This window comes from Balaenoptera acutorostrata, chromosome 11, assembly GCF_949987535.1.
Source record: "Balaenoptera acutorostrata chromosome 11, mBalAcu1.1, whole genome shotgun sequence".
Lineage (NCBI taxonomy): Eukaryota > Metazoa > Chordata > Mammalia > Artiodactyla > Balaenopteridae > Balaenoptera > Balaenoptera acutorostrata.
Genome location: NC_080074.1, coordinates 63,031,920 through 63,044,426, shown reverse-complemented (window position 1 = coordinate 63,044,426; position 12,507 = coordinate 63,031,920). Strand labels below are relative to the sequence as shown.

At 50.9% G+C, this 12,507-nt stretch overlaps 1 protein-coding gene across 1 annotated transcript; it reads right to left on the bottom strand.

Moving 5' to 3' along the window:
• Nucleotides 1-3,029: 3,029 nt before the first annotated feature.
• On the bottom strand, nt 3,030-11,345 carry LOC114237626 (keratin, type II cytoskeletal 74-like). The gene is given in 7 exon segments (XM_057557540.1): nt 3,030-3,044; nt 8,933-9,028; nt 9,523-9,583; nt 10,028-10,242; nt 10,878-11,008; nt 11,011-11,080; nt 11,082-11,345. Coding segments are annotated over 7 exon segments (852 nt in total).
• Between the last annotated feature and the right edge of the window lie 1,162 nt (nt 11,346-12,507).

The following is a 12,507-nucleotide window of genomic DNA, read 5'->3' as shown; positions in this document are numbered from 1 at the left end:
AATTCGTGGGTTTGGCTTGCCTGGGAGCAAGAAGTCATTTTCTCTGTGCTGAGCTAGAGATCAAGCCTTCCCACCTCTGAAACAACATGAAACAATCAAATTGCTGGGTTGCAAGCTTTGCTCATGTAATTTGGGTCTTATCTAATTAACCTGCTGTTATAGGGTAATTTCCCCCAGGCCCCAGCCTCTTCAGGGGGATGTCGCTGGCTCTTCACCATCCCTATCCTGATGAATCTTCTCTCAGTTGTGGGCTTCCTCTTGGGGACCCAGTGGGAACAGATGAACTGCCCTGGACACAGCAGGCTGCAGCGTAGAGTGTCTGGGGGCTTCAACCATAGCTGAGTCCTCTTCTTTTCTGGAAAGGGGCCATTCATTGAGCTGTTTACCCCTCCCCCAGAGCCCCTGAGACACACCCCACTGATGGCCTCTTCTAATCCACAGAGGACAGCAGCTCTCTCTGTGGGGTATTAGGGGTGCTCTCCCTAGCATGGGGACATGAGCAGCCCAGGCCAGAGCCAACCCTGGACACAGGGGGCCCTTGTGCTTCTGTAAGTTCTCCCAGAAATGGGATTGCCACATTCTCCTCTCTCAAACTCCCAAAATAAGGCAGGTTAGAGGCTTGTGCAAGGGGTGTCTAGCCCTTCAAGCACTGGACAGAATGAAGAAGCAAAGAGGAAGATGGAGTTGGGCAGGTGGCTGAGAAATTCCCGGAGTCAATTGGGAGGAAGGAGAAAGGCTCGTCCAGGGCCTGGAGGTTTCAGGGGAAGCCTCCTGAGTGGTCCATTTCATCATGTCTGTCTTTCCTCCGAGGTGTATTTGCTCATAAGACTAGGAGCAACTTGAGGTCAGGAACCATCTGTTTAGAATGTAAATGAGAAGCTGTTGTCAAGGTGAGACTGGACTCCTACTGCCTCCCTCCAGACCCAGGCAAGCCAAGAGCGCAGGCCGGCTGGGGCCCTCCCTGGGGAGGACAGGCCTGGCCAAGAGAGGTGGCCACGTGAGCATGGTGCGTCCCGCTCCAAACAGTCCTGCGATCCCTGCCCCAGACTCTGCCTGCCGCCCCCTCCCTCCTGGGTCCCTGGCTTCCACAGTGGACCCCAGTCCTCCCCCATGATTGCCACTGCTGCTGCGGTCCCAGCTCTGCCCATGACTGGCTCTGGCCCCTGGAGATTGCTGTTGCCCAAAGATCCCTGCTGGGGGCCCGTGGGTGGGCTGTGACTCTCGGCTGGGGGTGGCCACAGGAGGGAGGAGAATCTGGGGCCCGGCTGGTGTGGGGCTCGCTGTCACTTTGTTTAGGGGGTTAACTTGGAATCCCTTCCCCCCCGCCCCGGCCCCTGAGTTCCTCCCCAGCCTCCCCTGCCCTCTTGTCTGCGTGGTTCACCAGAACTTCTCTTTCCCTCCCTTCTCTCTTCCTACCTCCTGTCTCCATCCCGCCTCATCCCTCTTCTCCATCTTCCATCCATCCTTCCCTCTCTCCCTCTTGCTCTGCTGCTTGCCCCTCCCGGCCTCTTCGCAGAGGTCTTCCTGGGCCAGCAGAGCCTGGGTCTGACTCTTCCATCTCCCTCAGCCCTTGGCATGTTCTTGGCATGAGCTGGAAGGACAGAGAATCTGTGGGCAGTTTCCACGAGCTTCCTCTGGAGGCTGCATCACGCGTCATCTCAGCTTCCTTCGTAAGGAGAGTTGAAGTTTCCCAGATTAGATGCCTGCTGGTGCGCTCCTCCGTCCCTCCCCTTCTCCCTCAGCAAATCTCGATTGCGCACTTGCTGTGTGCCAGGCATTGTGCCCAGGAGCTCTGGTACAGCACTAAAGGCCAGTCTCAGCTCTTGGAATGCAGTCCTCACATGAGGGTGGTCCCCTCGAAGGTTTCGCTGGCTGTGTGTTTCTCTGACGCACAGGATGGCTCCCCAGCCCAGCCTTCCAAGTCCCTGCAGCTGCCGCCCTGCCCCTGCCCCATCTAGCAACCTCCTTCCTGGCTGCTTTTTGCTCTCCTGCACCCTGGACTCTTCTGTCCATTGACACCTGGGTGGAGGCTGCCATGTTCCCTAGGGCCAGGGGTCTGGGCAAGGGTTCCGTGGCCCCCGGTCGACTCCTCCCTCCATACCTTCCCGCAGGGCCTAGGACCAGCCTCTGGACATCCCTTCCCAGGTGTGAGAGGACTGACAGCTGCTGGAGCAGCAACCAAACGGCAGGGATGGTGCATCTTCAGGGAGCCTCTGCACCTGCATCCACCTCGAATAGCGCCAGGTAGGAGCAGCCCAGGCTCCGGGAACTGGCTCCCAAGGTCTGAATTCCACGCCACCACCCAACGCTGCTTAACCCCTCGAAGCCTCAACTTCCCAGCTCTAAATGGGATCGTAACTCTTCATGGTGTAGTTGTGATGATTACATGTGTTAATTCACGTAAAGCCTTGGCAAGTGCCTGGTATATTTCAATGTCCAGTACACGTTAATCAATGACCAAAAGTAGAGCATAAAGGAGAATTTAGGAATCAGCCTGTCTTCTCCTCTCCTCCTCTCTCTCCTTCCTCTCCTCCTTTCTCTCCTCCGGATCAGCACATTCCCATACGGTGTCATCTGCTCTTGGGGGACAAGGAAGGGCTGGTGTTCCCAGTGGTCCCAGGCTCAGGGAATCTCTCCGCACAGAACATCTCTGATAATGGAAAATTCACCATTAGAAATAATAACAGCCACTGTCTAATAAGTGCTTGCTAAGTACAAGACTTGATAGGAAGCACTTTTCAAACATTAAGTATATTGATATTGATCCCTTTATCAGACACTCACTGAGCACCTACCAAGTGCTGAGGGAGGTGACACAAAGTATCCTACCCTCAGAGAACCTAGCTTCTGGATCCCTCCAAACATAGGTATCCCTGGGAAAAGCATCTCATCAAGCTATTAACAAGTCATGAACACCTTAGCATAAATTAGTTAATTAGATACTGGACATTAGGAATGAAACACCCAATGTTTTGATGAGGATGATGACAGAAGATGAAGGGTGGGCCCAGGTCGGGCTCCTAGGGTGCTTACTGGTGTTTTTGCTGGAGGGAAAAAAGGGAAGGACAGGGCCGCAGTTCACCAAGTTACAAAGGCCCTGCCCCAGCCTTAACTGAGATCTGGGGAGACTTAGAGGCAGGAGGAGACAGAACCCCCTGCTTTGGGAGACTTCTCGAGCTGGTGAGGGAGAGAGGATGTGATCTACCACGTCCCCCATCCCAGCTTCATCTTCCCCTCATGTTCGTTGCAGTATCGGGTATTGCCCAGTTTTCTGGGTGGGAATTAAATTCTGAGCGATGCTTGGCCCGGCATGGATATCTCTGGGCTGCAGTTTTACTCACCTGTGAATTGGTGGGAGGCAGTGTGTCAGATCAGAGAATCAAACCCCCAAGTTACCAGGAACATCTAGCTTGAACATTCAAGGAAAATTTACATTGCTTGTTAAATAAATTACATTTTTATGGCTCTTGGCTCTACAGCCAAAATGTTTTATTCAATTTACACAAATAATTTGTAGCTTTCTTTATATTTTTTTTCTACATCTGTGACAATGATCAGTTTGGCACCTTTGTGTAATTCCATGGCCTCAGACAGGACCCATTGGCTCCCACCCTCAGCATTCTGGGGTTCTATAAGCTTCCAGAGAAGGCCTCAAAGAGAAAGGCAAGAAAATCTAGTACAGTCAAAGAGGGTATTTGCTGGGTGAGAGGAAGGGGGAATGCACAGAGGAGAGGCAAGACCTGGGGACAGTGAATCCACAAGGGCTGCCTGGAGGAGGAGGGGGTTTGGATTCCAGTCTTCTAAGGTAAAAAGGCTTGGGTAGACTGTCAGTGAGGGGTGGTAAAAGCAACCCAGGCTGGCAGGAGGAAGGGCATTCGTGAGGGAAATACCCTCCAGGCTGGAGTGATTATGAGTGAAAGGTGGAGGGAACCCCAGATCCCAAGCTGTGCATGTGACGGGGCAAGTGATAGGGAGCCATTGAGGGTTCTTGAGCCAGACAGAGCCTGAGCAATACATGTTTGAGGAAGTATAATCTAGCTGCTGTGTGAGTAGGAGCGAGGGTGGGGTGTGAGGCTAGAGGCACTGAGAAAGGGGCAAGTGGTTCTCTGAGCAAATAATTGTCTCCAAAATCAGGGAGAATGAGCTGGGCTATTTGGATGACATCAGCTCCGGTCCTGCCAGCCCTCCTCAGCAGATGGACCCAGGAAATGAGCATGTTTTCTGTGAATCCCCCCACAGGTCCCCGTCCTCATCCCCCTACATCCTCCTATAGTTTTGGGCAGGCAGGGCACTCAGCCCCAAGCTAGCTGGATGGAGCACAGTCCCTGGGGGGCTTGGCCACAATCAGAGCCACACATCTGGGGACAGGACAGCTGTTCAGCAGGTTTGCAGCTGGCAAGGCTGAAGGTGAGCTCACCCCAGAGGAGCTGAGATATAAAGGCCGAGGAGGACTGTCCTGCCAGACACTCAGCTCTGCTCCCATCCTGCTGTTTGGCTGCCAGAGAGGTGCCTTCCAGGGCAGCCCCGTCCCCCTCGCTTCCTCCTTGCTCAGCTCCGTGGCCGGGACCATCTCCTTTGAGTTTTGCTGGCCATCTCCTTCCTCCAGCCCCACCCCAAGCCTCTGGTGAAGTGTGTGGACTCAGGACTCTGAGGACCCAGGTCTTGGTCCTGCCATGTGACCACGGGCAGGTATCCCAACTTCCTAAGCCTATGTTTCCACATCTCTAAAAAGGGGGGTGCTAATACCTGCTCCACCTACTCGCAGAGGTGGATGGGAGGCACCTTGTAAATAATAATGATGATGGTAATGATAATAGCTAACACACAGTGTGAGCTCTGCTGGGCATTGCTCTAAGCACTACACATATATTAACTCATTTAATGCTCACAGCGGCCCTGTGAGGCAGGTACTGCTGTTATCCCCATTTTACAGATGAAGATACTGAGGCACAAGTTAAGTAACTTACTGGTGGTTGCACAGCTCGTGAGTAACTGAGCCAGGATTTGAGCCAGGGTTCAGCCCAGGCAGCCTGGCTACCATCTGTGCTCGTAGCCTCTACACTGTCCTGGCTTTCTCATGTGCAAATGTCCAGTGCCTGCACGGTGTGAAAAACTGAGCTCACCAGCACTCACTTTTCCTGCACTCTTCTTCCTGTCCCAGACTCTCTAGGCAGCGGAACTGACCCACCCGCTCCCCTTCTCAGCCTGCTTTACTCTTTTGAAGACAACTGGGACTTGGGTAGGTGTGCTTATGAGACGACTGCATGTTTCTCTGCATGCTTTTCCCTGATGACATGCTCTGGGCTGTTCTCCCAGCCTCCTGCCCCCCAGGGCAGGCTTGTCCTATCCTTTAAGACAAACCAAGACACCCCTCCTCTAAGAAACCTCCCCCAAGCCCTCCCTGGGTCAGCTGCACCTTTCTGCACACAAGCCTATTGCCCAGGTGCTGTGTGCATCTCTCCAGCCTAACAGTTCCCTCCGAGGCCAGGCGATGCTCTCTGCTGCTTGGACCCAGGCTCGGGCTCATGATAGGAATTGTGAGCACTGCTCACCAGCTGAAAGACGTTCTCCCATATGTGTCAGAGGCCACGTGGGGGTCCACATCTACATGCGGGTGGTCGTGAACACGAACTTAAGCAGAATGTTGCCCAGGCACTGGCATGGCTGTCTCGGTTGTCTGTGGCTGACAACTACTTTGATGAGTTGGTGCCTGATTATACCAGTTGTTAAGTATTTTGAGTATCTTCCGTAGACTTGAGTCTGTGAGCCAATGAGCACGTGTCTATGCGTGTGTACCCTGGTTTCTGTTGACAGTTCACCCGACAATGGGCCCCATAGTAGACTAGCTATCGCTTTCAGCTCTCCATGTCTCCATTCCTCTCTGTTAGTGGCACACAGGTGAGATCAGATTGTCCTGTTTTTATTATATTCTTTTTTAATAATGGGGAATGTGGTGACTCCCAGCTGGAAACCAATTGAGGGAATCAAATTCATTCATTCATTCAACATCCCTGAGACCATGAAAGCAAGAAAGAATATCCCTTCCCACGGGTAAGAGGGTGGACCAGGTGACTTCTCAAGGTCAGAGCACCCGTTGGTTTTTTTTTTAATTTTTATTTATTTATATTTATTTTTGGCTGTGTTGGGTCTTCGTTTCTGTGCGAGGGCTTCCTCTAGTTGCAGCAAGAGGGGGCCACTCTTCATCGCGGTGCACGGGCCTCTCACTGTCGTGGCCTCTCTTGTTGCGGAGCACAGGCTCCAGACGCGCAGGCTCAGTAGTTGTGGCTCACGGGCCCAGTTGTGCCGCGGCATGTGGGATCTTCCCAGACCAGGGCTCGAACCCGTGTCCCCTGCCTTGGCAGGCAGATTCTCAACCACTGCGCCACCAGGGAAGCCCAGAGTATCCATTTTAATGGGACTTTCTCTACCAATGAACGTGGATGAATCAGTTAAAGCCTCACACTACACCAGGCTTGGAAGCAAGCTTGGGATGTTTGCAAAGATCCGAAAATGGGAAGGTCAGAGGCAGAAGGAAAGGCACAGGGAGGAGAGGCAGGAAAGAGTGGAGGAGGTTCCAGGAGACAGAGCACAGACATTGTGACTGCCATCCTCTTTTGCATCAGTGACTTATTCTGCAATAACTGAGCAAGCATTCAGGGCCAGGCATTTGCCACATACCAGAGACAGATGAAGACAGAGGTCCCCCACCCCTAGGCTTGCCCTCTGCCAATCAAATGGAGGGAGAGTTATCTCCATCTTTCTACTGGGCGCAACTGCTCGCCCTATCTGTATTCCAGGTTGCTATCTGACATATGGTGAGAAAGGTTGGGAGCCAACTCCAGGCACACAGTTTCTCTGGCCTCTTCTCTGCTACCCACCCCCACAATTTATTTTTTATTTGAGTTAGATTCACATACCATAAAAATAACCACTTTAAAGTGAAAATTCAGTGGCATTTAGTACATTCAGAAAGCTGTGCAACCACCACCTCTATCTAGTTCCAAATATTTTTATCACCCCAAAAAGAAACCCAGTACCCACTAGCAGGCACTACTCATCCCCCCCTACCCCAATCCCTGCAATCACCAAACCTCTATGATTTACCTATTCTAGACATTTCATATGAATGGAATCATACAATATGTGACCTTAGGGGTCTGGCTTCTTTCACTCAGCAGAATGTTTTCAAGGTTTATCCACACTGTAGCATATACTTCCTTCCTTTTTATGGCTGAATAATATTCCGTAGTAAAGTATATACCACAATTTTTTCATCCATTCAGACATTGATGGACATTAGGGATATGTCTTAGTCCTTTCAGGCTACGATTAACAAATACCATTCTGGCAGCTTATAAACAATAGCAATTTCTCTCTCAGGGTTCTGGAGGCTGAGAAGTCCAATGTGAAGGCACCAGCATGGTCGAATTCTGGAGAGGACCATTTTCCTCATTCATAACCAGTGCCTTCTTGCTCTGTCCTCACATGGTGGAAAGGGCCAGGGAGCTCTGTGGGGTCTCGTTTATTAAAACACTAATCCTATTCATGAGGGTCCACCCTCATAACGTAAGCGCCTCCCAAAGGCCCCACCTCCTAATACCATCATCTTTGGGGGTTAGGATTTTAACACATGTATTTTGGGGAGACACACATGCAGACCATAGCAGACTATTTCCACCTTTGGCTATTGTGAACAGTGCTGCTATGACCATGCACATACATATATTTGTTTAAGCACCCGTTTTCAATTCTTTTGGATGCAGACCTAGGAATGGAATTGCTCGATCGTATGACATTTCTATGTTTAACTTTTCGAGGAAGTGCCCAAATGTTTTCCACAGTGGCTGAACAATTTTACATCCCCTCCAGCAACGTAAAAAGGTTCCAATTTCTCCACACCTCTGCCAATACTTTTTATTTTCCATTATTTTTTATTATAGCCATCCTAGTGTGTGTGATGTGGTACCAATTTGTGGTTTGGATTTGCATTTCCCTGATGACTAATAATGTTGAGCATCTTTTCATGTGCTTGTTGGCCATTTGTATATCTTCTTAGAAGAAAGGTCCATTAAATTCCTTTGCTCATTTTTAAATTGGGTTGTCTTTTTGTTATTGAGTTGTAGGAGTTCTTTATATGTTTTGGGTGCTAGACCCTAATCGGATACATGATTTGCAAATATTTTCTCTCATTCTGTAAGCTGTCTTCTCATTTTCTTGGTAATGTCCTTTGATGTATAGAAATTTTTAATTTTAATGAAGTCCAATTTCTCTATGTTCTCTTTGGTTGCCTGTGCTTTTGGTGCCATTTCTAAGAATATACTCCCAAATCCGATCCCCTACATTTTGTTTTAAGAGTTTTATGGTTTTAGGTCTTATATTTAGGTTGTTAAACCATTTTGAGTTAATTTTGTATATGGTGTGAAATAGGGGTCCAACTTCACTCTTTTGCATTGTAGGAATCGAATTGTCCCAGCACTATCTGTTGAAGGTATTGTTTTCCTCCACTGGGTGGTCTTGGTACTCTTGTCAAAATGGCCATAGATGTATGGATTTTACCCCCCAAATCTGTCTGTTGGAGCCAAGGGAGAGACTCACATGGCAGGATGCACCCTGCGTGGGTAGCAGGTTGTGGGAGGCATTTCCTGCAATTCACAGTATCAAGAATCTGTGTTTTAGTAGGACCTCACGGGGTCATTTTTACCTCATGGGGTCATTATCATGGTCCCAGTGAGATTGTCTCCTGTGTGTATAGCCTCTGGGGACCAGAATCCTACACTTCCCTGATCTCCCAGTGCAGGGTTTTGCACTTTTCCATTAAAACACCCTACATTCTGTTTATCCTAAATCCCTCCTATTGGCATCTCCTTAGACGAGCCAAGTGAAGCCCTCAGCTGGAAAGAGGCGGGTGGGGGAGAGGTGGGAGTGTCCTCACCGCATCATACAGACATTTGAGGAACTTGATATCTTTGTCCAGAGAGTCCTCTTTGGCCTGGAGCTCCACCTTGACCTTGTAGGCTGCATCTGCATCCTGCTGAGAGGCACCCAGAGCCATTGGTCAATACAACCCTCATCCGATCTGCTGTCCTGTCCCTGCCCCAGAAACCATTTGATTTCCTATTTTTGCCCACAAAGGGAAGCATGTTGATGAATAAAATCCCTCAATATTGCTTTTCTCTCCTATTCACTGCATCTTTGGAAATAGGGAAAGCAGAAGGGGTCTGCTCTTCCTCTGTTACACCTGGAGAAAACAAAGCCCAGAGAGGTAGAGTGAGTTTCCTCAAGTCACACAGGAAGGCTGAGCTGGACCAGAGTTTCCCAATTTCCAGATCAGATTTTCTCCCGTCTGCCTCTGTCCATTTCCTGGGTGTGTGTCTTCTCCTTCTTGCTAGAGGCCAGAATACAACTCCATCTCCATTCAGGCACCAGTCCCTCCCCAGGAGGCCAGGGCTGGAGTCCTGAGCAGGGTCGTTTAGGATGGGGATTCGAGGGAAACCAGAGTCCATAGGCTCTTCTCTCCCTCACCTTCTTGAGCACCACAAACTCGTTCTCAGCTGCCGTGCGCCGATTAATCCCCATCTCATACCTGTGCGCAAGGAGAGAAGATAGCAGAGGCCTCAGTCCCCTCGACCAAGTGACCTACTCTTCCCACTGGCCAAGCAAGTGCTGGGGATGCAGAGTCCCCGCAGGATCTCCCGGAAGTGAGCACTGCAGGGGCTGGTGGCGGCAGTACCGTGTCCCTGAGTTGCCTCATTTTCATTCCACTCTCTGGATCCTAGGAAAATATCCAGGTTCCCCAAACCAGTCACTGAACCAATCAGTGGATCAATGAGCAAAGGAACTTCTTCCCATCAACCAGGTAGGAAGTTCTCATCAAACAAGGAGGGGGTCCTTCCCCCACAGTCAGAAGAGAGGTGTGAGCCCCTGACCCTGGTGCTTGTTCCCTCCCCTCCTAAAAAGTGGCACAGAGATTGGGTGAGCCCAGGAACGTTTAAGAACATGACCCATGACCTCGGATGGGCCCACTCACCTCTTCTTGTAGTCCCCCACCAGGTCCCGCATGCCCTTCAGCTCCAAGTGCAGCCTCACCCGGTCCCCGGACAGCGTCTCCAGCTGCTTGCGCAGGTTGCTGGTGCAGCCCTCGAGGATGGGCTCCAGGCTGTTCTTGCAGTTGTTCAGGTCCAGCTGCTGCAGGAGCTCCCACTTGGTCTCCAGCACCTGGTTCTGCTGCTCCAGGAACCGCACCTGGAATCACACGGATGCTACCGTGTCCCGTGGAGAACTCCACTGACCGCCCCCCTCCCCGGTTATATGGATTTTCCTAAAGTCACTTGGCTCCAGTCCTGACTCTCCACTCATGGAATTCCATGCAAACAAGACCCTTTACAAGTGCTCCTTCCATAGCCTTTTGAATAAAACCAATCATCACTGAAAACCCACTGAAGAAGGAGATTCCACAGGGCTCTTCTGTTGCCTGACCCAGGCCGCAGGAGGTGCTCTTCCTCTGTCTCAGCTAAGGGTTTGTTCTGCACCATGAGCCTTTCCCCCTGATTAGTGCTGATTCTATCAGCCATTCATCTGCCTTAAAGAGCCAGAGATGCATCCAGCTGTTCTCCAGATTCCCATCACTTCTTTCTCAAGGTAGGGCTACCCTTCACCCAATTTCCCACCCTTCTCTGTAAAATCCCCGAAGAAAGCAGCACATTCATTTATTCCTTCGTGCCACCTAGCTCACAGGTCTGTTCTTCTCCCTGCTATGATCACACCACCCTTCCTGAGGTCCAGCAGCAACCTTTCTATCCACAATGCCCCGTGCACTCCCAGGCAGCATGGAATCACTCACATCTCACTGGACTGTCTTATCCTCCTGGGAGACCCACCTTGTCGATCAAGGAGGCAAACCTGTTCAGCGCCTTGATCTCCTCCCACTCCTGGGCACGCACCTTCTGGATCTCGGGGTCCAGCTCCACATTGAGGGGGGCCAGGAGGCTCTTGTTGACAGTGACCTGGTGATGCTCCCAGGTGGGCACATGGATGGGCACATGGGCCCCAGGGCCACACTGCCAAACACGCTGCCGGCAAAAACCACTGGCCCAGCCCCCTCCATACCCAGAGCCAAGCCCAAAGCTGTAACCTCCAGTCCGAACGCTGTTACCAGCCACATTGAGGGAAATACACCTATTCCCTCCGAGAATGTAGAGGCTTCAGCTGCCAAAGTCAGCCCCAGCTCCTTTGCCAGCTGCACGGTAAGAAGCCGCACTGCCCACAGCCTTCCTCAGCCCCACTGCCGAGTACCCACTGAAGCCACCCTTGTCGCCACCAGACTTGATGTTCAGTTGCCGGCTCATGGTGGCAAAGATGGAGTTGGCAGAGCTGGAGAAATGCAGTCACCAACAGAGAGAGAACACTCGATGGGGCACCCGGAGCACGGCTTCCTTTCTTCCTGTCCATCCCTGGACACCAGAAAAGGGCGTCTCTCCTCTATCTCCTCTCCTCCTGCTGAAGGGCCTGGGGCTGTGGACAGTTTGGGGAACAGACATCTCCAAGCCCTTTGCAGCAACAAAGCAGTTCTGATAGCGAGTGGAATATGCTGTCCTTGCAGACTCGAGGGGTCTAATCGGGCGTTTATCTGTGCTCATAATTAGGGACCTGGAGAGTGATCCCCTTCAGAGATCTTCTAGCTTTATTTTTCCAGGGCTGCCTCTTTCTTGCTTATCTATCAGTAAAGCGCAGGGGAAATGGCCAGGTTTGTCCAGAGAGTGCTCCTCAGAAAACCCCAGGCTTCCTCCCCAGAGTACCCATCTCCCTGTTACCCAGTCTTGTTGAGGAGCTGGGGTATAGGTCTAGCCCTGCGCCAGGGGCTGGGCAGTTGAGAGTCAATTGATGGTGAGGATGGTGATGGCCATGGTGGTGGTGGTTATAACATAGAAGGAAAAGGAAGAGGCAGAGGGGAATTTCCTCGTAACAGTGTTGTGAGCGTGGCCAAGCACAGCTACCCTCCCAGGCGATTTAATTGCAGAGAATTGCCTTTGCTACACGGTAGGATCTCTGACAGTCCCAATCTTCACCGTGCTGGCTACTCTCTAATTAGTCACCACACTCCACACCCCCGTCTTTGAGTTCACTGGACTAATGTGTGTCCCAAGGCTTGAAGAGATTGGTTCATTCAATAAGTAGAAATTTGAGTGCTACTATGTGAATTGCTCTATGCTAGACATCGAACGAGAAACATCTAAGACCCTCTCCTTCTTTCCAAGAGATTGAAATTGAACAGGAGACAAAATATAAGCACGCGAAAGTTGTTTTGCTGTTGTTATTGCTATAGTTTAATTCCATATGTTTAAATGAGGACTCAGACAAGCCATTATTGAAATTCTGCTTTTTTTAAAAAAATCAGAATAAAATACATTGGGCTTTCTGGGGCAGGGGTTGGGAATGGGAAGGTGGGCCAGACTGGACCGATGCAACAGTGCATCCCAGAGGCAGTGAGTAGCCCAGGAGGGCTGCAGG